At 45.1% G+C, this 22,416-nt stretch overlaps 1 protein-coding gene and 1 non-coding gene across 2 annotated transcripts in view; both read left to right on the plus strand.

Moving 5' to 3' along the window:
* Window positions 1–9,577: 9,577 nt before the first annotated feature.
* LOC130842517 (U6 spliceosomal RNA) lies at window positions 9,578–9,683 on the plus strand. Its single transcript, XR_009050459.1, has one exon. It is a non-coding gene; the product is annotated as a U6 spliceosomal RNA (small nuclear RNA).
* A 1,331-nt stretch (window positions 9,684–11,014) lies between these two features.
* Window positions 11,015–22,416, plus strand: part of FHAD1 (forkhead associated phosphopeptide binding domain 1) — a 140,699-nt gene continuing 129,297 nt past the window's right edge. The window contains exons 1-2 of the mRNA XM_057723042.1: window positions 11,015–11,148; window positions 15,323–15,429. Of these exons, the coding sequence (XP_057579025.1) occupies window positions 15,337–15,429 (93 nt within the window). The 5' untranslated portion in view covers window positions 11,015–11,148; window positions 15,323–15,336. The remainder of the gene's footprint in view (window positions 11,149–15,322; window positions 15,430–22,416) is intronic.

Here is a 22,416-nt window from a genome sequence, read left to right on the forward strand (position 1 = left end):
TCTTCCTGGAGCAGGGATCGAACCCATGTCCCCTGCATTGGCAGCTGGATTCTTAATTACTGCGCCACCAGGGAAGCCCGAAATCAAAGATTCTTAATGATATTTTTTAAAACTCATTGGTCACTTTGGCAGCTGCTTCTTACTTCGAATATTGACACATAAAAGGAAAGAACCAACCTGTTATTCTGCCTTTCTTGAACCAAGTGTATTTTATGATAAACAAACAAACACATGGTTGATGAAGGATTCTAGCTAATAATTATCAAAGGAATAACAATCAGAAAAAAAATCACCATTCTGTGACCCCACAAGGAATAACAAATCCAGGGAACGATCCTCAAAGGATGTTAAAACTGTTAGATAAAAAGTTGATGAGCTCGTGTCCATTTACAAATGAATGGATAAATATGATATATACATACCATGAAATATCATTCAGCCTTAAAAACGAAGAAAATTCTGACACATGCTACAACATGGATGAACCCTGAGGACATCATGCTAGGTGAAATAAGCCAGCCACAAAAAAGACAAATACTGTATGATTCCACTTATATGAGGTACCTTGAGTAGTCAAATTCATATAGAAAATAGATGGGGGGGCTTCCTAGGCGGCGCAGTCGTTAAGAATCCGCCTGCCAATGCAGGGGACACGGGTTCGATCCCTGCTCCAGGAAGATCCCACATACCGCAGAGCAACTAAGCCCATGCGCCACAACTATTGAGCCTGTGCTTTAGAGCCCATGAGCCACAACTATTGAGCCCATGTGCTGCAATTACTGAAGCCCACGCGCCTAGAACCTGTGCTCTGCAACAAGAGATACCACAGCAATGAGGAGCCCGAGTATCACAACGAAGAGTAGCCCTCACTCACCGCAACTAAAAGAAAGCCTGAGCACGCAAAAAAGACCCAACACAGCCAATACAATTAATTAATTAATTAATTAATTAATTTTAAAAAAAAGAAAAGAAAATAGATGGGTGGTTGTCAGGGTCTGTGAGGAGGGGAAAATGGAGAGATGTTGTTTAAGGGGTACAGCATTTCAGTTTTATCAATACGTGATGAAAAGTTTTTGGAGATTGGTTACACAGCGATGCGAATATCCTTAACAGTAGTGAACTGCATATTTTTAAATGGTTAGGACGGTAAATCTTATGTATATTTTACCATAATTAAAAATAAAAATTTTTAATTATTGGGGGAGAAAAGCTAATGAGAACTTTGTAATAGATGGTTCAGTCTATAAGTACTGTACCTACTGTTCAATCTCGATATGATTAAAAATGGGAAGACCAGACATTATGTGCTCACAGTGTGATGCAAGGACAGATCACACAGCACCGCCTAGGAAGGCGTCTGGATAACAAAGAGACTTTGATCTAATCAGACCTCTAGATCTAACTATTAGTTTACAGGAAGCATAATGGGAGAAAGAGCAACAAGTTAACTGAAACCAAGAGGAAGTGATCAGCCAATCCAGTATGTGAAGGTTCTACAGCAGGGGTCCCCAGCCCCTGGTACCATCCCTCCATGGTTAGGAACCGGGCTGGAGGTGAGTGGTGAGGGAGGGAGTGGAGCTTCATTCTCCACTCCCCGTCGGTCTCATTACCATCCGAACCATTCCCCCTCCCCCGGCCCGTCCATGGAAAAATTGTCTTCCACAAAACCAGTCCCTGGTGGGGGACCGCTGGTCTACAGGACAAAGGACCCAGCTTTTCCAACAAATCAGTGGCTAGGGAAGAAAAAAGGGTTGGGACAGAGAGTTGCTATTAGGGAATAAAAGACATTTCAGAGACATAACAACCAAATGTAATGTGTGGACCTTGTCCGGATCTCGACTCTAGCAAACCAACAGTGAAAAAGATCTCTCTGAGAGGATCAATGAAGTGTGAGCGTGGACTGAATATTAGATGATATCAGGAATGATTGTAAGTATTTTTAGCCATGATAATGTCAAGGCGGGGATAATGTAAAGGGAGAAAAAAAAGTCCTTTCAAGAAGCCTTTATGGGTGCAATGAGGCAACTTGCTTTAAATTAATCTAGAAAAAAAAATCAAAAAGGAAGAAAAAATAAATGAAAGAAGACTGGGGAAATGTTGAAGCTAGATGATGAATACATGGAGTTAATTGCACCCTTCTCTGGGTGTGTATGTTTCCAAAATCCCATAGTAAAAGACAATTTTTATGCAGACAACCTCAAAGGAACATACAGACATACGACACAAACAGAATGAGCTATAACCAAAACGTAAGCAAATGAGGAAGCCAGGGCTTCCTGAGAATACATGCCTCTACCAGTTTGAGGAGTTAATAAGCGCAGAAATTGGGAGATTAAGCCTTGGGTGTTTGCAAAGCGAGCTAGCCAGGTCTAAGATGCCTGTATGAAGCCAACACCCTCAAAGATGCTATACATCCTGGCAAGAGGAGGGCTTTGAAAAAAACTTTTTCTGGACTCTCAGAAAAGGGAGCCTATGAAAACCTGTCATTTCCAATGTGGCTCTGGAGGGGAAAATTATAGCCATGGGGGTCTGGGGCTCAAGTTTATACTCTATGTGTTCAGTGGGAAAACGCCAAGTAGGGGAAATCAATGATAGTGCTCACAGGTTATTAGCATCCCTGGCATCCAGCTGAAACAAACAAAAAAAGGCTTCCTAGAGGAAAGCAGCCAGGAATCAGACCCCCCAGGATTCCCACAGATTAAGTTCAATCAAAAATGGGATCACAGTCACATTACTAAACATCCGAGAAACAAATCAGTAAGAGCCAGAGTAAGCAGAAACAATAAAGAGATCGAGACACCCACTGCCCCACTCCCACCCAAGGACTTCAGGTGTTAGAATTATCAGATAACAGATTCTAAAATCACTATGTATTCAATATTTTTTAAAAGAAGGCTTTTAAAATGAGCAAGGGATGAGACTATTAAAAATGGCCAGGCATTTGTCCTCATGAGTTTGTGGGAGCACAGGAGAGCTATTTGACCCCTGTACTTTTGGCTCTTCCCTTCTGGTGGCAAAAACAGGTTTATTTACAGAATCAAATTATGCTGGGGGTAAAAATTCAAGTGCTTCCAGAAGCCAGAGAGGAAATGCAAGCAGTGCAGTGGGCAGGGAGAACGTAGGCTGTATCTAAAGAAGGAGCCTCTCCTCAGCCCCAGCAGATTATTGCTCTATATGCAAGAAGAGAGCCCAGGTATAGCCAGATTTTCCCATTTTCCCAAAAAAGGCGTAAATCCAGATGTTAGTGATCCGTACATGTTGGCCACTGTGGTAGACATCTGAAGTTTTTGTCACCTAATAAAAATTCACCTCTCTTCTAAAATGTTATGTTGTTATGATCCCCCTTTGGAGACCACACCTTTCTCCTGGTTTTAGTCCAGTTTCTCAGAGATGGTTTTGATTCCACCTCTGGCTGCAGGGATGGGCACACGACTCAAGCTCAGCCAGTCAGAGCACAGCAGTCTCCTGGGCCACAGTAATTGGCTCAGGAGCGGGCTTGTGACCCACTCAGAGAAAATAAGAAGCAGTGAAGCCATTGGGGGAAGCTTAGGAAAAAGACTTTCATCCTTCCCCCATTGAATTCAAAGCTGAGAAGATGTAAGGGCTGGAGCTATGGCAGCCTTTTTGTGACCATTATACAGAGATTCTGTCTAAGGTTGGATCCACATGGATAAAAGCATTCTTGAGAGCTGGAGAGAGGCCAAGGCCTGATGAGATCATTTGGGCTTGAACCCAGAGGTTCCCTCATTTATGGTAATCGGTGAATTTGCTTTCATGCTGAGGCCAGTTTAAACCAGTTTCTCTGTCACTTCACAGAAAGAGACCTATCCTTTCAGCGACAAGTTAAAAGTCCTTTAACACACTGGGAAAGCCAAATAAACATATCTGAGGACTGACCATGGGCCAATTTCAGCAAACTGGCTGCTGCTCTCCTTCTGTACTACTGTACTTAGCTTCTCTTATTACTCATCTTCTAGCCTCCACTCCCGCTGCTCCTTCTTTGTACCATACACTTTCTCCCTGCTCTACCTCCTGAAATCCTACTCATCCTTCAAAACTCAGGTCAAATGCTTCCTTTTTTCTTAGTGCCTTTCCTGACACCCCCACCCCCACCCCCAAGCCCTACGCCAGGCAGAAGATTGTACCTCCCCCTCCATCCCCAGGTCCCTCTGACCCCCTGATGAACACTCAGCCCTTCTGCCAAGGATCCTAATTACCCAGGAACATTCCTGTCTCCCCTGCTTCTTGACCGTGATCCAAATTCAGACCCAGATTAGAAGGGATGATTTTTGAGGCTTAAGTTTCAAAAAACAATCAGTTCTTAGGAGAAGTCAGAAAACATGGTGAAAGATGAGGATTGGTGTGAGGGATCAGAAAGAAAAGAATGGTTGTTCTGGGGAAAAGAGAGGGTCTATGTGAAGTGCAGTGAGGAAGGTGGAAAAACTGGACACATTTAGACCAAATGAAATGATTCAGAGGAAACCTGAGAAGCACTGTCTAGAGAGGCACGAGGTTGATCTGCCTGGAAAGCAAGATAAAAACTGTGTGACGGGAATGACCCAAAACAACAATGACAAAATGCTCAAAATAGGTGCACTGTTCACATGAGAAAAGAATGCAGACAGCAGCGAGATGCTGAGAAACCTCCAGAAAACAAGAGAGAAGGTAACAAAGGATGAGGTTATCTCAAACCAGATACACTGGGAAGCTTTCTGTTGATTGAAAGGGGCTTTCTCAAAAGGTAGGACTCCTGTTGGCTGGCCACTGACGGAAACGCAGGGCACCGAGGCCTTCTGGAATTTTCTGTTCAACAAACAGACACGGGAAGGGTCCCAGGAGGCCAGGCAGTTGCTAGACGTACCAAAAGAGCTACCACGGGTCCAAGGTCAAAACAAGCAAGGTGTCAGTTTATGAGCTGCCCCAGGCAAGCACTGCCTCACTTTTTACTTCTAAAGACCACAGGGCCTTGTACACAGTTCCCATGTCTTCTACCCTGGGACCAATTCTTTCTTCATGTGATAAAATACCTAAACTGGACATTATCCAATCACAGCGGCTCTTAACCTTTGTTGGGGAGAAATCTGGTTGAGGCTCTGGGCCCTCTTCCCAGAAAAATGCACACAGGCTCAGACACATCAAAGTTTCCTCCCCATTTAAGCAGCTTATACCCTCCCTGGGGCCCATCTCTTGAACAGTATTTCCTAAACACACTTAATCAAAAAAGTATTTATTGAGTGCCAACTACATGCCAGGTACTGTTCCGGGCACCAGGGACACAGGGATCCTCACTTCATGGAGTGGACCTTCCAACCCGTCCAGTTGAATACTGGACCTTCCAGTATTCAAGCCCTTAAACGAGCAGAAAGTCTGGAGAATCAACCCGGGAATTCGGTGATTCTCACATGGGGCCAGAATTAGGACTTGCCATCCCAAGGAGCCCCAGGTCAAACACCCCTTCTGTAAGGAGAGAGGGGAGGAGTGTATTTAAAGCATGTGCTCTACCGTTTGGCGGAAATCTCGTAAATCTGGACATACGCATGACCGAGAAATTCTACTCCTAGGTATATACCCAAGAGATATGTGTACACGCGCATGCCAAAAGACATACACAAGGACCCCCAATTATCCTGGTGTTCACACTTCTGTGTGCCCTTCCTTTGAGTGTGGGCAGGATTGTACCTTACTTCTAATCAGTAGATGCTGCAAAGGTGAAGGGGATGTCATTTCTGTGCTTATGTTACAGGAGATTATAACTTCCATCTTGCCAGGAGACTTTCTTTATGGACTCAAACTGGCTTTGCTGAAGCAAGCCGCCTTACGGAGAGGCCCACCATGCAAGAAACAGTGCAGGATCTCTGGCTAACAGCCAGCAAGGAGGTGAGGCCCTCAGACTAACAACTCTCGAGGAACTGAATCCCACCAACCGCCACATGAACTGGAAAGCAGATCTTTCCCCAGTGGCGCCTCAGATGAGACACCAGCCCCGGCCACTTCCCTGGTTGCAGAGAGACTCTGATCCGAGGACCCAGCTTAGCAGTGCCCAGGCTCCTGACCCACAGAAACTGTGACGTAATAAGTGTGTTGTTTGGAGCCATTAAGTAATTTGTTCCACAGGAATAGATAACTAATAGTGTGTGATGCAGTACAATAATGAGAATGAATGAACCACAGCTACATCAGATAACATGGTCAAATCTCAAATAGTTGGGTGAAAGAAACCAGGCAGCAAATGGAATCTGTGTGATTCCATTTACATGAAGTTCAAAAACAAGCAGAACTAATCTATGATATTGGAAGTCAGACTAGTGGGAGCAGGAGGACCAGAAAGGAGCACAAGGAGACTTCTTGGTGGGGCTGGTGATGTTCTGCTTCTTGATCTGGGTGGGCATACACACTTTGTGAAATTCTTCAGGTGAAAACTTATGATTTGTGCACTTTTCAAGATGTATATTATTTTTTGGAAAAAAAAAGTTTACCAAAAAGACAATATGCTAGAGTCAAACAGCTAGGGTTCGAATCCTGGACCCATTTACTTACAAGATTTATAACTGGGCAAGTTACTTGGTTTTCTGTGCCTGCTTCTGTAAAATGGATTGGGCTAAGAATTAAATAAAGAAAGCGGTGCATGGCATAGCAGCTGGTACCTTACAAGCCTCAATAAATATTAGCTGGCTTTGTTAACCTCATTCATAATTGTTCATTGTTAATCTCAAAAAAAAAAAGTAGTGGAGGTTTGTTCGCCCAAATGCCTGGAAGTCGAATTTATGGAGTTGTCCTGCAGGTGCCACCCCACCGAGACCAGCTGGATTCTCAGAATCCCTCTAGCAGGGGTCAGGGGAGGAGCTCAGCCTGCCTCTGACACCCACACCCAGAAAGGTCCCTGGGCAACAAGTAAGATGATATGGGACTGTTCAGAGGTCAAGACTGCTCTAGGTTGGGTCTGAGACGATGTAAATCAAAGTTCTCCCCAGGGTGTTTGTGACCAGGTTGAGCTTGGGCTGTCCTCTCATATCATCAAGAAAACAATAAAAAAACAAACACACAAAAACAGACAATGTGCAACGTGCAAACATTCACAGAGGGAGTCTGTGGTATCAGGCACAGTTTAGTAACTTCACACATATTAACCCGTTTAATCTCCACAGTCAATGCTGTTATTATCTCCATTTTACAGGTAGAGAAGTGACACACAGATAGAATAAAACAAACGAAACCAGGCCCTTCAGAGGTGGGATTGGCACCCTTCATCTGCAGTTTTCAAACAGAACATACAGACTGATTCCCCCGGCCAAGCGTTGATTTGCAAGAATAATGAATGTCCCAAACCAGCCTTGTCTGTGTGAAAAAAAGCTGGGTGTTTTCTCATTTTCTGCCAGGAGAAGGGGGTGAGCACAGATGCAGAAGGCCTCAGTTACCAGCTGTTCTTTTGTGGTTTGAATTTATTTTTGTGAGTGTGTGTAAAAACCTGCATTTCCTTAGCCCATAGGGTCAGGTTATTAATGTACCGTGGAGTCTCTAGTGGCCCTTTGCTCTCCCATCTGTCACCCTACTCAACAGCTTAGCTACTTCCTGCCCTTCGTGTGCTCTCTCTCTTTCTCTCCCTTTCTCCTGTTCCAGCTCTTTCTCTGGCTCTCTTACCCCTTAAAGGCTGAGCATTCATTTCTTGTTGGAATACAGGGGCCAACAGGCAGGTCTGGGGAGGGGCACAGTGTATGGGCTCTCCGCAGTCAAGGACAGCTCAGGGAAGGTAACTGGGGCAGAACGAGATTTTATGGGGCAGAGGACCTGCAGGAAGGAGCCCAGTGGGTGGCAGGAGAGCTGGGTGGCAGGCCCCAGCTGCCCCCTCCCGGGCTCAGCCCCCTTCCCCTTTTGCCGCAGGCACTGTCTAAACTTCAGGACAGCCGGGAGCCCAGCCTGTTCGGGGCTGAGCTGAAAGCAGGTGGCAAGCATGAGTGTCTCGTGGTTGTGACAGCTGTCCCCTGTAGTTCTCAGGGAAAATACCTTCCCATCACAGTCATCTAGATTCAAATCCTGCCAGATTTTCTGGCTGTGCCACCTTGGGCACATAACTGCATGTCTTTTGAGCCTTATTTTCCTGTTCAAATGGGAGTGATTTGATGGAAATAATACCCATCGCGACCTTTTTGAGTGCTTCTCTGCAGAGCTCACTGTTCTAGGTATTTCACACACACCTACTGCACTGGATTATGGTGGGGATTAAATGAGATGATCCAAGGGAAGGACTGAGACAGAGCCCGACAGGTGGAAAGCCCTGAGTGAACATCACTCGCTTCACCATTATGAGGACAGCTGGGAACAATGGACCTGGGACCCGAACCCAGGCCCTTCAGACGCCGGCGTTCTGATGTTGATGGAGATACAGTACGGCCTTCGTAGCCACCCAGAGCTCAATAAGATTGATTGATTACAGGCATCCACTGAGTCCATTTAATCTATAAACCTCTATTTTTTTTGTCTTCAGGGGCGGTTTTTTTTTTTTTTTTTTTTGCCACACCATGTGGCTTGCGGGTTCTTAGTTCCCCCACCAGGGATTGAACCCAGGCCACAGCAGTGAAAGCACCAAGTCCTAACCACTGGACCGCCAGGGAATTCCCCAGGGGCAGTATTTTTAACACCCCATCATCGCAAGGTACAACTCTCATTCAGTCCAGGACATGCTGTTATAAAGCCGAAAGTTATCGGGGTGTTTCATTTTCTGGTTTTGAAATTTAAGTAGATGACATGGAACTGAGTTTTAAGACTTTCACGCACCCTTTGAGATAACCATGGTATCCTGCAGGGAGCGGGGTCCAATCAAGTGTCTGAATGTCAGCTTTGTTCTCGGTTTCGTATTTCCTTATTGTGAGATGGACTAGTCGCAACATATGCTCTCTCAGGCCTATCGGTGGGCCATGGGCTACCCTGGCTCCAGGCCGGCCTGGGTGGGCTCACTCGGGCTGACAGTGAGCTAGTTTGTGTTCTGTGCTCATGCTGATGACACTAAAGACATGCATGGAGGTGGGGGTGGGGCTGGGGAGGGCCCTGACTGGGGAAGCCTAGGTCCTGGGGTAAGGACAGTTCAGCTCAGCAGCCCAAGCAGAAGGAGGCAAGGCTGTGGGCGGGTGGCAAGGGCTGCCCCTGCTCACTTGTTCATTCATTCATTCATTCATTCAGGCACTGTCCGAGGTACTGGAAATACAGCAGTGAACAAAAGAGAAAAAAAATCCCTGCCCTCATGGAGCTTAAGTTGGGGGGGCGGAGGGGAGTTGGGAGTGGGGAGATAGACAGTAAATAAGATCAATAAACTAAATAAATGGCATGTTAGATGATAAATGATATGATGAAGGGAAGAGCAACAGAGTGAGGTTTTTATTTTGTTCACACTGTATTTTTGTTTTGTTTTATTTTGTTTTGTTTTTGTTTTTTGGCCGTGCCATGGGGCTTGCGGGATCTTAGTTCCCTGACCAGGGATTGAACCCAGGCCCCTGGAAGTGGAAGCACCAAGTGGACCACCAGGGAATTCCAAGACCATTTTAAATAGGTGAGCTCTGAATAAAAATCTAAAGAAGCTGAAGGAGTGCTCGCTTCAGCAGCATATATACTAAAACTGGAACAATACAGAGAAAATTAGCATGGCCCTGCGCAAGGATGACACACAAATTCATGAAGCATTCCATATTTTTTACATTACTAATAAGAAAAAAATCAAATTGTACACTTTAAGTATATGCAGTTTGTTGTATGTCAATTATATATCAATAAATGTTCTTAAAAAAATAAAAAATAAAAAAACAAAGGAGCTGAAGGAGACCTCTGGGGGAAGTGCCTGGTAGGGAGGAGAAACAGTAAATGCAAAGGCCCTGAGGCAGAAATGTGCCTTGGGAGTTGAGCCTGACCCTCCCTGTTCCTCTGAAGTTATCACTCATGCCACAGCCTCTGTGGTCACTCCTTATACTTTCCTAGGGTCCTTCTGGTTGAAGGGAACTAACTGAGGCAGAACCTTCCATGCTGACTGAGGGCCAGAAAGAGATTTCTAGAGAAAGGTTCTGGGAGGTCTCTGCGATTCAACGGCAGGGTTGAATAAATCCTGGGGTTTTGCCAAGCTTTTAACAAATGCACAAGGAATTTGCAAGAATGCTACGAATGCACTCCTGGACCATGCTCTGGACCATGCTCCGGACCATGCTCCAGATCTGCTTCATCAGAATCTCTGAGGTCTGTGCCAGGGAACCTGCATTTCTAAGAATCTCTAGGCATGTGCAAGCATCTTTACCATATATTCCTTCCCATGTCGATTTCCGTGATTTTTCTCTCATATCTTCTTCTAATTGAGTAGGGTGGAGGCTGCCATCTTTCATCTTTCTTAGATAAATGTTTTGAGTTTGTCTTGGGGTCACCTTGCCAGTCATTTGTGCCAGGGAAATGAGGCATCCTGCAGGTAGTCAGTGGGGTTGTTCTGCTCCCAGGAAGAAGGGGTTGATCTGGAAAAGGTGAGAGAAGATAGTTGGGATTTGCAGGTCTTCTCCACACACTCCATCCCCCCAGTCCTGTGCCCGTTGGGGGGGGGACTTCTTAAGGATCTGATCCAGGTCAACACTGGGGCCACCGTCTGACACCTGTAGGCACTCAGGTGATGTTTGCAGACGTAAAGAACGAATGAAGGAATCAACGTCAGTTTCGACAGAGAAGGACAGGAGCAGTAGGGTTGTGGGCTTGTAAATATCCTTTCCGTAGCACTTGGAAGAATCCTTCATTCTTTCCAAATGGTTCCTTCCACCCCACCCATCCGCTACCTCTGTGAACACTGAGCCTGTTTCCCATCCGTGAAATGGGGCTGGGGATCTAGCGCGGCAGGCCGGGGAGGGCTCGCGGAGCTGCAGCCTGGCTGTAATACGCCGGGTGCTGCCCGCGCGCCGCCCCTCGCCCTCTGGAGCCGCGCAGGCCACGCCCCTCACCAGCGCGGCCGGCCCGGTGGCGTTGCCATGGCGACGCGCGTACACAGGCCGGGCGGGCGCGCGGGCTGCGGGTAGCCGGCTGGAGACTCCACGGGAGCGCGGCCGGGCGGCCTCGCCCGGAGCGGGCCCGGCGCCTCCCGAGCAGGCCGGGCTCTCCACGGAGGACGGGGCGAGGGCTTCTTCCTCCGGCCAGGTGAGAGCGGCGCAGGAGCAGGCGGCGGGCGGTAAACCTGGGCCGGACCGGGCCAGCCCTGCGAGGTCAGGGCTTGGGGGTAGGCGGGGGATCCGGCCTGGGGTCGCCAGGAGCACCCCAGAGACGATGCCCCAACACCAACCCTTCCTTCCTAAGTGCAGACCCGACTCCGCCCACCCACCCCCCCCCACCCCGAGGTAGCCTGTGCGGAAGCCTGAGGCTCCCCCTTGGCTCCAGCTTTTGGATGTCTTGCGGGTACAGCGGGACTAAGAGAGGAACCTCTGTTTCCCCTGATTTATGGACAACACCCACCCAGTGGTCAGAGACCGCCCCCCCCCCCACACCCCCAACGCCCTCGACCCGACCTCTCCTGAACTTTGAGGCCCTCAAAAGAAATTTTGCTCCTACAGCCCAGCTCTGAGCCACTCAGAGTGGCCGGGGCAGTAAGATGACTGAAGCGCTTTTGCTCTTTGCTGTGGCTGGTGCTCCGTAGCCGGGACCAAGAACGAAGTCACAGAGCTAAACATATTCAGATTACTTTCTACGGGGTTTTCAGGTGATGCACAGGACCAGATTTAAGTGGAGAGAATATTGTCCAATCCAAAAGCTAAAGAGATAGAATTTCGGTTTTCCAAGAAGTCATCTAGGATAGATACTGACAGGAAAAATGAAAGGTAGTTACTGTCAAAGCTCCCTAGCCAGCTGGCTGCATCCACTTGCTTTGAGGTGTCATTTGTATTTTCATTCACTCAGCAAGTGTTTACCAAGCACCTACTATGTGAGGAGGTAGTGCACAGAACTGTCAGGAACTGCAAAGGGTCTGAGGTTTTACCCTGTTTGAAAGTTAGTAAGTTAGCCTGCCCAGCTTATAGATACTGGCAGAAGACAAGAGACTTCTGGGCCAGAAACGAAGAACCTTATTACTCACAGCACAGCAGACACAGAACGGGCAGCCAGAGGTGCATATGCGCATTGGTTCCCGTTGCCCAGAAAGTCCCTCAGGGTGGTGCAGAACCTTGGTGGCGCCAAGGTGGGTGCTGTGCACACAGTGGGTCTGTGTGCCAGGTAGGGAACTCCGAACTTAGGAAACTGCAATCTTGGAAAGGGGCTGCTAGCAAACCTGTGCAACTTTTGTCCTAGAAGCAGCCGTTATCTTTATCATAAACATTGCCTATATCCTCCCAGTCTGTTTGCCTTACAAGCATCCTTGGAAAGATAGTGCAGGACAAAATCTTTCAATGCCTTTGCTCTGAAGATGGGTACAAACACAAGATACCCATGAAGAATTGCTTTCTAACAAAACCAACACAGTTCTGGTTTTCCAGGAACATACACTTTAGTGAAAAAGAAACAAACAGCAAACACAGCTAAATAAAGGAACAAGAAAATGTCAGAGAATGATAAGTAATGAAACACAGCAGGGGAAAACTAGCAGGGGAGTAACATGAAGGGGGGTGCCTTTAGCCAGGTGGTCAGGTGGTTGCCCTGAGGGGGGACATCTGAGCAGAGAGAATACACAGCCTTGGGGACGTCTGGGGTGAGAGCTAAAAAACAAATATGGGCGTGGTCCAAGTTTTAAATTTTAGATTAGTGGCATTTCCTGTGGTTTTCCTGCAGGAGAGACATTTCTTGAAAGTTTACATTTTAGTTTAATTAGGCATGAATGTATTGCTTGATGACATGGTCCTCTGCAATTGAAGATTAATAACTGAAGGCAACACAGCATGATTCTTTGGGAAGAGCAAATGTCTTTTCCCCTATATTCATGACAGTGAACTTAATAAAATTTCTCATTATATGAAAGTATCAATATTTGTGGGGCATCCACATGCCTCAGAGTTTACAGATAGAAACTATCCTTCTTATTTTTATTTCTCTTAACCCCAGGTAGGGTCTTGTCTTTCTTTCAGAGGATAGAATGCTGGTTTCGGGGACTTTCTGTTATTACATATCCCAAGTGTCAACAGGTGGTGCAATTCCCCCACCCCCACTCTGCCCCAGCAGCAACAGTGGAGGTTTGTACAATGATTTACGTGCAAAGGCCCAGAGTTGTCACACACTTACTATGGTGTGACCTTAACCTCTCTGAGTCTCAGTTTCTTCATCTGTAGAGTGAGACAATACTGACACCTACCTCACAGGGTTGTTCACAGGATGAAAAGAGGTCATGTGTGTAAAAGGATAGCCCAGTGCCTGGCAGATAGTAGGGATTCAGTGATGAAATGATGATAGTTTTTTGGAGTTTGGGGGGAGTTTGTTGTTTGTTTTTGGGGGGCTGCATTGGGTCCTCATTGCTGCGCTCAGTCTTTTCTCTCTAGTTGCAGTGAGTGGGGGCTACTCTTTGTTGTGGTTCCTGGGCTTCTCGTTGCGGTAGCTTCTCTTGTTGTGGAGCACGGGCTCTAAGTGCGAGGGCTTCAGTAATTGCAGCACGCGGGCTCAGTAGTTGTGGCACGCGGGCTCTAGGGCATGCAGGCTTCAGTAGTTGTGGTTCAAGGGCTTAGTTGCTCCTCGACATGTGGGATCTTCCTGGACCAGGGATTGAACCCATGTTCCCTGCCTTGGCAGGTGGATTCTCAGCCACCATGCCACCAGGGAAGTCCCAATGATGGAGATGTTGATGGAAAGCAGAGCCAGACCCGAGACCCTCTATGGTCACACCTAGATAACTTTTGTTTTTATCCGCAGTCCAACAACTTCACGTTTCAGTGACCTTTTGGTTGAAAAGAGACTTTCTTTGACATGCCATTGAGATGGAGGACATCACACTGTGTAGCTGGACGTCTCTCAGATCAGAATTCAAATATCATATGAATTACCAACAACATGTTGGAACCTACTGAAGTCATTGAAATTTTTATGTTTTAAAAAATATGTATATGACTTACTTTGAAATGCATTAAAATATAAAATGGATAGATGGGTAGATATGTGATAAAGCAAAATAGCAAAATGTCAGTTATAGAATCTGGGTGGTGGTTATATAGGAGGTCACGATCCACTTTTTTCAACTTTTCTGTGTGTTTCACATTTTCATAATAAAATACCAGGAAAAGATATGTACAGAGTCCTGACCATACAGCCAAGCTATAATCTTAATATTTTGTCTTTGGAAATCATTCTTTTTTTTTCTACCTAATATAAGAAGAAATGCAGTGATTTAAAAAGAAAATATCTTCTAATGCCTACTTCCTTGATGACTGACTCTTTTGCACTTTGAGATGCTCTATAGGAGGTTGGGGTTCCTTGAGTCAAAGTTCAAGAAGCCCAAGATTGGGACTTCCCTGGTGGAGCAATGGTTAAGAATCTGCCTGCCAATGCAGGGGACACAGCTTCAATCCCTGATCTGGGAAGATCCCACATGCCACGGAGCAACTAAGCCCAAGTGCCACAACTACTGAGCCCACACACTGCAGCAGCTACTGAAGCCCAAACACCTAGAGCCCGTGCTCTGCAACAAGAGAAGCCACCACACTGAGAAGCCCACACACCACAACAAAGAGGAGGCCCCACTTGCTGCAACTAGAGAAAGCCTGAGTGCAGCAATGAAGACCCAATGCAGCCCAAAAAAAAAAAAAAAAAAAAAAAAGGAAGCCCAAGATTAATAACAGTACTAATCTAATAATCTACAGGACAAATGGGTATTTAGTGTAGCAAACAGCATTCTAGATGCTTCACATTTAGTCCTCACAACTCTTTGGGATACAGTGTATTGTCAGCCCCATGTTACAGATGAGGAAACTGAGGCATAGAGAGGAATAAGTAACTCACCGAGAGTCACAGAGCTTGTAAGTGGTGGTTTAGTAATACTGAGTACTTGATTATGTCAGATAACTAACCCCAAACTAAGCTTAATGGGAGGTGGAGCGGTTATCAGTGGGATTCAGATTTGTTGTTGGGTTGTTTTTGCTATTGCTTGTTTGTGCTCTGAGTTACATAAAGGATATCCTCTGATGATCAGAACCAAGCTCACCTATGCCAGATACCACCGTTAAAAAGACAGTCTTAAAAACGTGCGAAATTACAACTGTGATCATTGTTAAATCCATCTCTCTACTCCTACCTCTGCTCATTTCCCCTTTGGACATTATGGTGTATTTCATTCATTCTAAATATGATATTGAATTTAGAAGACTGTAGTTCTCTGACAAAATTTTTTCCTGAAAACCTTTTATAGGGAAAGCAGAGAGTATGAAAGCCTACCTAAAGAGCGCAGAAGGCTTTTTTGTCCTGAATAAAAGTACTACGATTGGAAGGCATGAAGATTCAGACCTTGTTTTAGAGGTAAGCCCTCTTCCAACCAGTCCCCACCCCTTCCTACCCCTCACCCCCGCAAAAGTCCTTACTGTTCTGTGGACCCCAGTCTCTTCTAAAGCGCAGCCTCTGGCTAACACCACAGCTTCCTTGCTGTGCTCCTGATAACCAGTCACGAGAAGTGCTGGGTCTCCCTGGCACACGCGGTGAGACAGAGCATGATGGACAGTGTCCTTTGCCGGCAGCGTCTGCAGTGTCCCACCCAGTCACCCCTCCCCCGCAGCCTGACGGGGCAATCTGGAAGGTGGGCATAGAGCTGATGGTTGACATTCACCTGCTCCAGGTCCGGCAGCCATGGCCACCTGAAGTGCCCAGCTTAAGCAATGGCCTCTCGCCCTTTCCAGAGCTTCTGGAGACTGTGGGCCTCTCGGAGCCCTTCCCCCCACCCCACCGCCCACCTCCAAGTAGTAAAGATCTTACTCCACGTCAGGATAAGCCCTGGGCATAGCCTCAGCATTCTCTCATTTCATTTCTTTCTTTCTTTCTTTTTTTTAAAGCCCAATTATTTATTTATTTTTATTTTTATTTATTTAAATAATTATAGATTCACAAACAGTAGAGAGAGAATGGTACAACGTGTGTAGTTCTGTGCCATTGTATCACATGTATGGATTTGCATGTAGCCACCAAGATATAGAAATAGTCCACCATCAAAGGTTTCCCTTGTGATATTCCTTTTATACTCACAGTACCTCCTCACAAGCCCCAACAGCCACTAATCTGTTCTCCATCTCTATAATTTTCATCATTTTAAGAATGTTACATAAATGGAATTTTATAATCTATGACCTTTGCAATTAATTTTTTTTTACTCAGGGTAATGCCCTTGATTTACTCAGGGTAATGCCCTTGACATCCATTTAGGTTGTTAGCTTGTTCTTTCATTGCTGAGTACTAGTGCATGTTATGGACATAGCACCTATGTTTAACCATTTACGTATTGAAGGACATTTTGATTCCATTTGGGGCTGTTACGAATACATCTACTATAAACATTTGTGTACAGGTTTTTCTTGTTGTTGATTTTTTTAATTTCTTTTTTTTTTTTTCGGATGTGTTGTGTCTTCATTGCTGCACGCGGGCTTTCTCTAGTTGCGGTGAGCAGGGGCTACTCTTCGTCGTGGTGTGCAGGCTTCTCATTGCAGTGGCTTCTCTTCTTGGCGGAGCACAGGCCCTAGCCACTTGGGCTTCGGTAGTTGCAGCACATGAGCTCAGCAGTTGTGGCTTACAGGCTCTAGAGCACAGGCTCAGTAGTTGTTTTGCATGGGCTTAGTTGCTCCACAGCATGTGGCATCTTCCTGGACCAGGGCTTGAACCTGTGTCCCCTGCATTGACAGGTGGATTCTTAACCACTGCGCCACCAGGGAAGTCCCTGTGTACAGGTTTTTGTGTGAACATAAGTTTTTATTTCTCTGAGATAAAAGCTCAGGAGTATGATTGCATGGATTAACATATATGTTAATATATATTCAGTTTGTAGAGAAAGTGCCAGACTCTTATCCTGGGTGGCTGTACCATTTTTCATTCCCACCAGCAACACGTGAGACACATCCTCACCAGCAATCAATATAAACACCATCTTTCATTTTAGCCATTTTAGTAAGTGTGTAGTGGTATCTCATCATAGTCTTAACTTGCATTTCCCAGATCAGTAGTGATGTTGAATGTCTCTTCATGTACTTACTCGCCTTCTGCGTATCCTCTGTGGTGAAATATCTCTTCATGTCTTTCAACCATTTCTAATCGGATTGTTTGGATTTTTTACCATTGAGTTTTAAGAATTCTTTATGTATTTTAGAGAGGAGTCCCTTGTCAGATAGGTGGTTTGCAAATATTTTCTCCCATCCATAGCTTGTCTTTTCATACTCTTAGCAGAATATTTCACAGAGCAAAGGTTTTAACTTGATGAAGCCCAGGTAATTTTTTTTTCTTTTATAGATCATGCCTTTAGTGTCATGTCTAAGAATATGCCACCAAGTCCTTGATCCTGAGGATTTTCTCTTATGTTTTCTTCTAAGTGTTTTATAGTTTCATGTTTAAATATATGAACCATTTTGAGTTCACTTTTGTTTATGATGTGAGGTTTAGGTCAAAGTTCACTTTTATCACATGTGGGTATATAGCTGTTCCAGAACCATTTGTTTCTGTTGTTTTTGTTTGTTTTTTATAAATTTATTTATTTATTTATTCATTTATTTATTGGCTGCATTGGGTCTTCATTGCTGCACATGGGCTTTCTCTCGTTGCGGAGAGCGGGGGCTACTCTTCATTGTGCTCCTCATTGTGCTCCTCATTGTGGTGGCTTCTCTTGCTGTGGAGCACAGGCTGTAGGCGCATGAGCTTCAGTAGTTGTGGTGCATGGGCTCAATAGGTGTGACTCACGGGCTCTAGAGTGTAGGCACAATAGTTCTGGCGCACAGCCTTAATTGCTTCCTGGACCAGGGCTCAAACCCATGTCCCCTGCATTGGCAGGCAGATTCTTAACCACTGCGCCACCTAGGAAGTCCCCAGACCATTTGTTGGAAAGACTGTCCTTTCTCCATTGAATTGCTTTTGCAAGCTTGTCAAAAATAATCTGGCCATACTTCTATGGGGGCTATTTCTGATTTTTCTATTGTTTCATGAATCTATGTGTCAATCCCTCTACCAATATGACACAGCTTTGATTACTATAGAAGTCTTAAATCAGGTAGAGTGATTCCTCCCACGTTACTCTTCTTTAAAAAAAATTTTAACCTATTCTGTTTCCTTTGCCTTTCCATTTACATTTTAGTGTAAGCCTGTCTATATATACAAAATATTATGCTGTAATTTTGATTGGAATTGTGTTTAATCCTATATATCAATGTGAGAATGATTGATATCCTGCTACGTTGTCTTCCAATTCATGAACATGGTATATTTCTCCTCTTAGTCAGGTGGTCTTTGGTGTCTCTCATAAGTGTTCTGTAGTTTTCAGCATACAAGTCCTGTGCATGTTTTGTTAGATTTACACTTAAGTATTTCTCTCTCTCTTTTTTTTTTTGGTGTGATTGTAAATGGTATTATATCTTTAATTTTGGTGTCTACATGTTCATTGACAGTATGTAGAAATACAGTTGATTTTTGTATGCTTCTTGATTTCTTGCAACCTTAACTGAACTTTCTATATAAGGTTTTTGTAGATTTCTTGGGATTTTATACATAAACAGTCATGTCATCTGCAAAAAAAGAATAGCTTTATTTCTCCTTTCAGAAAAGGAAGTCTGAAAAAAAAAAAAGAAGAAGGAAAGAAAAGGAGATCTGAATGTCTATAGTTTCCTTTCTTTGCTTTATTTCCCTGGTTAAGACTTCCAGGACTCTTTTGAATAACAGCAGTATAAATCTTTGTTTGTTTTTTAAAGCTCTTTATTGGAATATAATTGCTTTACACTCTTGTGCCAGTTTTTGAGGTACACCAAAGTGAATCAGCTGTGTTTATACATATATTCCCATATCCCCTCCCTCCCGCAACTCCCTCCCACCCTCCCCATCCTGGCCCTGTAAGTCATTACCCATCATCGAGTTTATCTCCCTGTGTTATGCAACAACTTCCCACTAGCTATCTGTTTTACAGTCGGTAGTGTATATATGTCAAGAGCAGTATAAATCTTTATATTTGCTTGTTCCTGACCTTAGGGGAAAGCGTTCAGTCTTTCACCATTAAGTACAAGGTTAGCTGTAGGTTTTTTATCCATGTTCTTTCGAAGTGAGAAGTTTCCCCCTTTATTCCTAGTTTTCTGAGAATGTTTATCATAAACTCAACAGATTTAAAAATAACTCCATGAACCTCCCCTTGAGATTCTCCTCCATGACGAAGGTCTCCATTCAAGGACACAGAAAATCTGTGCAGGGTGCAAAGTCGGGGGACAAAGAAGAAGAAGAATTGCAGTTTCTCCTTTATCATAACAAGGCATAGATTTGCAGTAGTTTTATTTCCTGTCTGGTTAAGTAGAGGCAGAGATCTCTGTTTTGAACCTGAGTATGATATTAGAAAACTGTAGTAATTTTGAAAAGCACAGGCTTTGGAGATAAGCATACCTGGGTTTGAATCTCACTGGGCTTCTTTGTGGCTGAGTGTCTTCAAGCAGATTACTTGATCACTCTGAGCTCATTTTCCCCATCTGTAAACCTCTTACCTCACAGCGGTTGTTGTGAGGATTAAGTGAGAAATGCACATAAAGAGCCTGGCAGGTGGTGCTCAGTAAATGACACCACGATCATTATTACCGTCTCACAAAACAGAGACTGAGAGGAATCCTCAGAGGCACATGGGGCTGCAATGAGGATCCACTGACATTAACGAGCCATTTGGAAAAGGGAACCAATGAGGACAGTTATTAACTAGACAGAAATTGAGTTGCATTCGTTGTACAAAAATAATTGACTGCTTACTGCTCCTCGGACTTAGTTTAAGAAATAGGCCACCACCGCCAGCAGCAGTCACATTGATTTATGAAGGAATCGGTTGCATTTCCAGAAGCGCGAGCTCATTTTGGCTCCTTGGAGTACAGATGATACATGAATTGCCAAGCGTCCTGGGGATAGACTTTTGCTGGGTGCTTCTGTTTTCTCTTAGACAAATCATTTTCCCAAAGCTTAAATGGGTTTGGAAGAGGAGATTTGCTCTAAAGAGGGGTCTGGGGACATGGGTCCGTTTTGAAGAACTGAAACCTGCAGACATGCCAATGTTTTCCAGTTTTATAAAACAAGGCAAGGTAAAAATTGCCCCTCTGCTGACTTCACTGGGCCTTTCCGAGCAGAAGGATCACCCTTGACTACCTATGAGCCATCCGAGGGATAGTTCAGCAGTCAGTTTATAGTTTATGTTATTGATGCCACTAGAAGTCATCCCACTCAATAAAATTCAAGGATATATATTAATAAAAAGTCATCCTTGCAATTACCCAGAGGTTACATCTAGCAAATAAAAAAGATTGTTTTATTTACCTGGATCAATCCTAAAGAATAGGCAGTCATGCTTATAAAGGTTTCTACCCATCAGCAAGGCTGACATATTGTTTTGATTGTTGGTATCGTAATAACTTGATATCATTTACTCTTTCTGATAATGGAAGGTAGTTACATGCTTCCCGTTTTTAAAAATTGGGAGAAAGCAAAACATAAGGAAGAAAATAAAAGTCACTTGTAATCATTTGGCTCAGGGAAAAGTCGATATTGATATTTGCAGGGTTTTACTGTCCAGAATTTTTTTCTATATCCTGTAAGGCATTTGGTTCCCTAAAGGCAATGGGAAGCCTGTTTATAGCCAGGCTAGTGAGGACTGTTTATAGTCAACAGTGATAACTGTTGTTATCACTCATTCATTGCACAATATTTATCCAGAGGCTCAGCACCGAGGCAAGCCTAGGGACATAGTGATGGCAGAACTGGACATGGCCCTGCAATCAGGAAGCTGCCAGGAGAGAGAGAAATAAGTCAAATGATCCCACAAAGGTGTGACTGATTCCATTCCAACACTGGGACTCTAAAGGAAAGGAATATGGAAGACCAGTTAGACTATGTAACTAAACAAAGGAGAATGGGAACAACATGTGCAAAGGCCCTGGGGTGGAAGAGCGTATTGTGAGCCCAAGCGACTGAGAGAAAACCAGGGTGTCCAGAAGTCATAGTGGGAAGGAGGAGGGCTAAGTGACAAGTAGGCCTCCTTGGTGTCATCATAAGGGTTTTGATCTTTATCTGAAAAGCAATGGGAAGAAGGCTGGAAGGATTGTAAGCGGGGGGAGTCCTGCCAGTGACCATCCTGGCTGCCATGTGCAGACGAGCAATCAGGAGCTCTGTCACAATATCTCCCCTCCCATTTTGCATGGCTCAAAAGCCTCAGCCTTGCTCGTTTCAGAGCTAAGCCTTGCAAATGATAATTTATATGATTTGATGTACTTTGTGAACTGTAATTTTTAAGAGTTGGATGTGGGTGTTATTTAAACTCTGCTGAGAAAGGGGCTCAGTTCTCTCAGAATGAAGAAACACCCCAAGCCAGTGGTTGTTGGATTTTCCATATGTATAAGAGTGCTTGTTAAACATGAACCCCTAGACATTCTGACCCAGTGGGTTTGGGGAAAGGCCCAGGAATCTTCACATTCATGTGCTCCCCAGGTTCAGGTGGGGGGAGTGGGGTTCCCTGGAGTGGGTTCCAGGACCGCACTTTGAGAAGCCCACCATCGGTGCTCCCTGCCTCTCTCTTCTTGATCAGTGGTGCTTCTTCCCTCTGATGTGCTGGGAGCGCCTGTGCGTGCACACGTGTGTGTATGAATGTGTGTGTATTATTTCAATAAACTTTATTTTGAGGAAAACAGAAGCGCAGGTTAAACAGTGAAGGGCTGACTGACACTACCCCCTCCCCAGAGACTCCCCCAGTCCCATCCTGGGGAGATCCCAGGATCCCCTAGAAGACTGAGCTCTAGCACAGCTCTGTGGCTGGGAGGGTGGAGACGGAGGAGAAAAAGAAAGGACAGACATGACAGGGGGATGAAATGCTGGTACCCACACCTCCGCCCTCAGGGGCCAGCGTCCTGCCAGCCAGCTCCTTTCTCGTAGGTGGGGCGATCTCTCCAGCCTGTCGGTCCTTCTCCCGTGGGATCTGAGGGTCGTGAAGCCAGACTAATCTCACACACACACACCCCAGAACCTACAGCCAGATGACTCTCGTCCCTTTGCCTGGCCTCTGCCGGTTCTGGGCTGCCTCTCAGAAAAGAACTGGAGCCTACATCATAATCTTGTTTATTATGATTAAACAAGGCTGCCGGGATTGTCCTGTTATTTGCATCATTTCACGGACGTGCGGGTATGTCTGCTGTGTCAAAGGACACGTACAGCTGTATCTCTGACAGGCATGGCCACATTGCCCAGCAAACGTTTCTAGATGTGGAGTCCCTCCAGCCGTGGACACCCATCTTCCACTCCCTCCCCAGCCTAAGG

Source organism: Hippopotamus amphibius, chromosome 1 (genome assembly GCF_030028045.1).
Source record: "Hippopotamus amphibius kiboko isolate mHipAmp2 chromosome 1, mHipAmp2.hap2, whole genome shotgun sequence".
Classification (NCBI taxonomy): Eukaryota; Metazoa; Chordata; class Mammalia; order Artiodactyla; family Hippopotamidae; genus Hippopotamus; species Hippopotamus amphibius.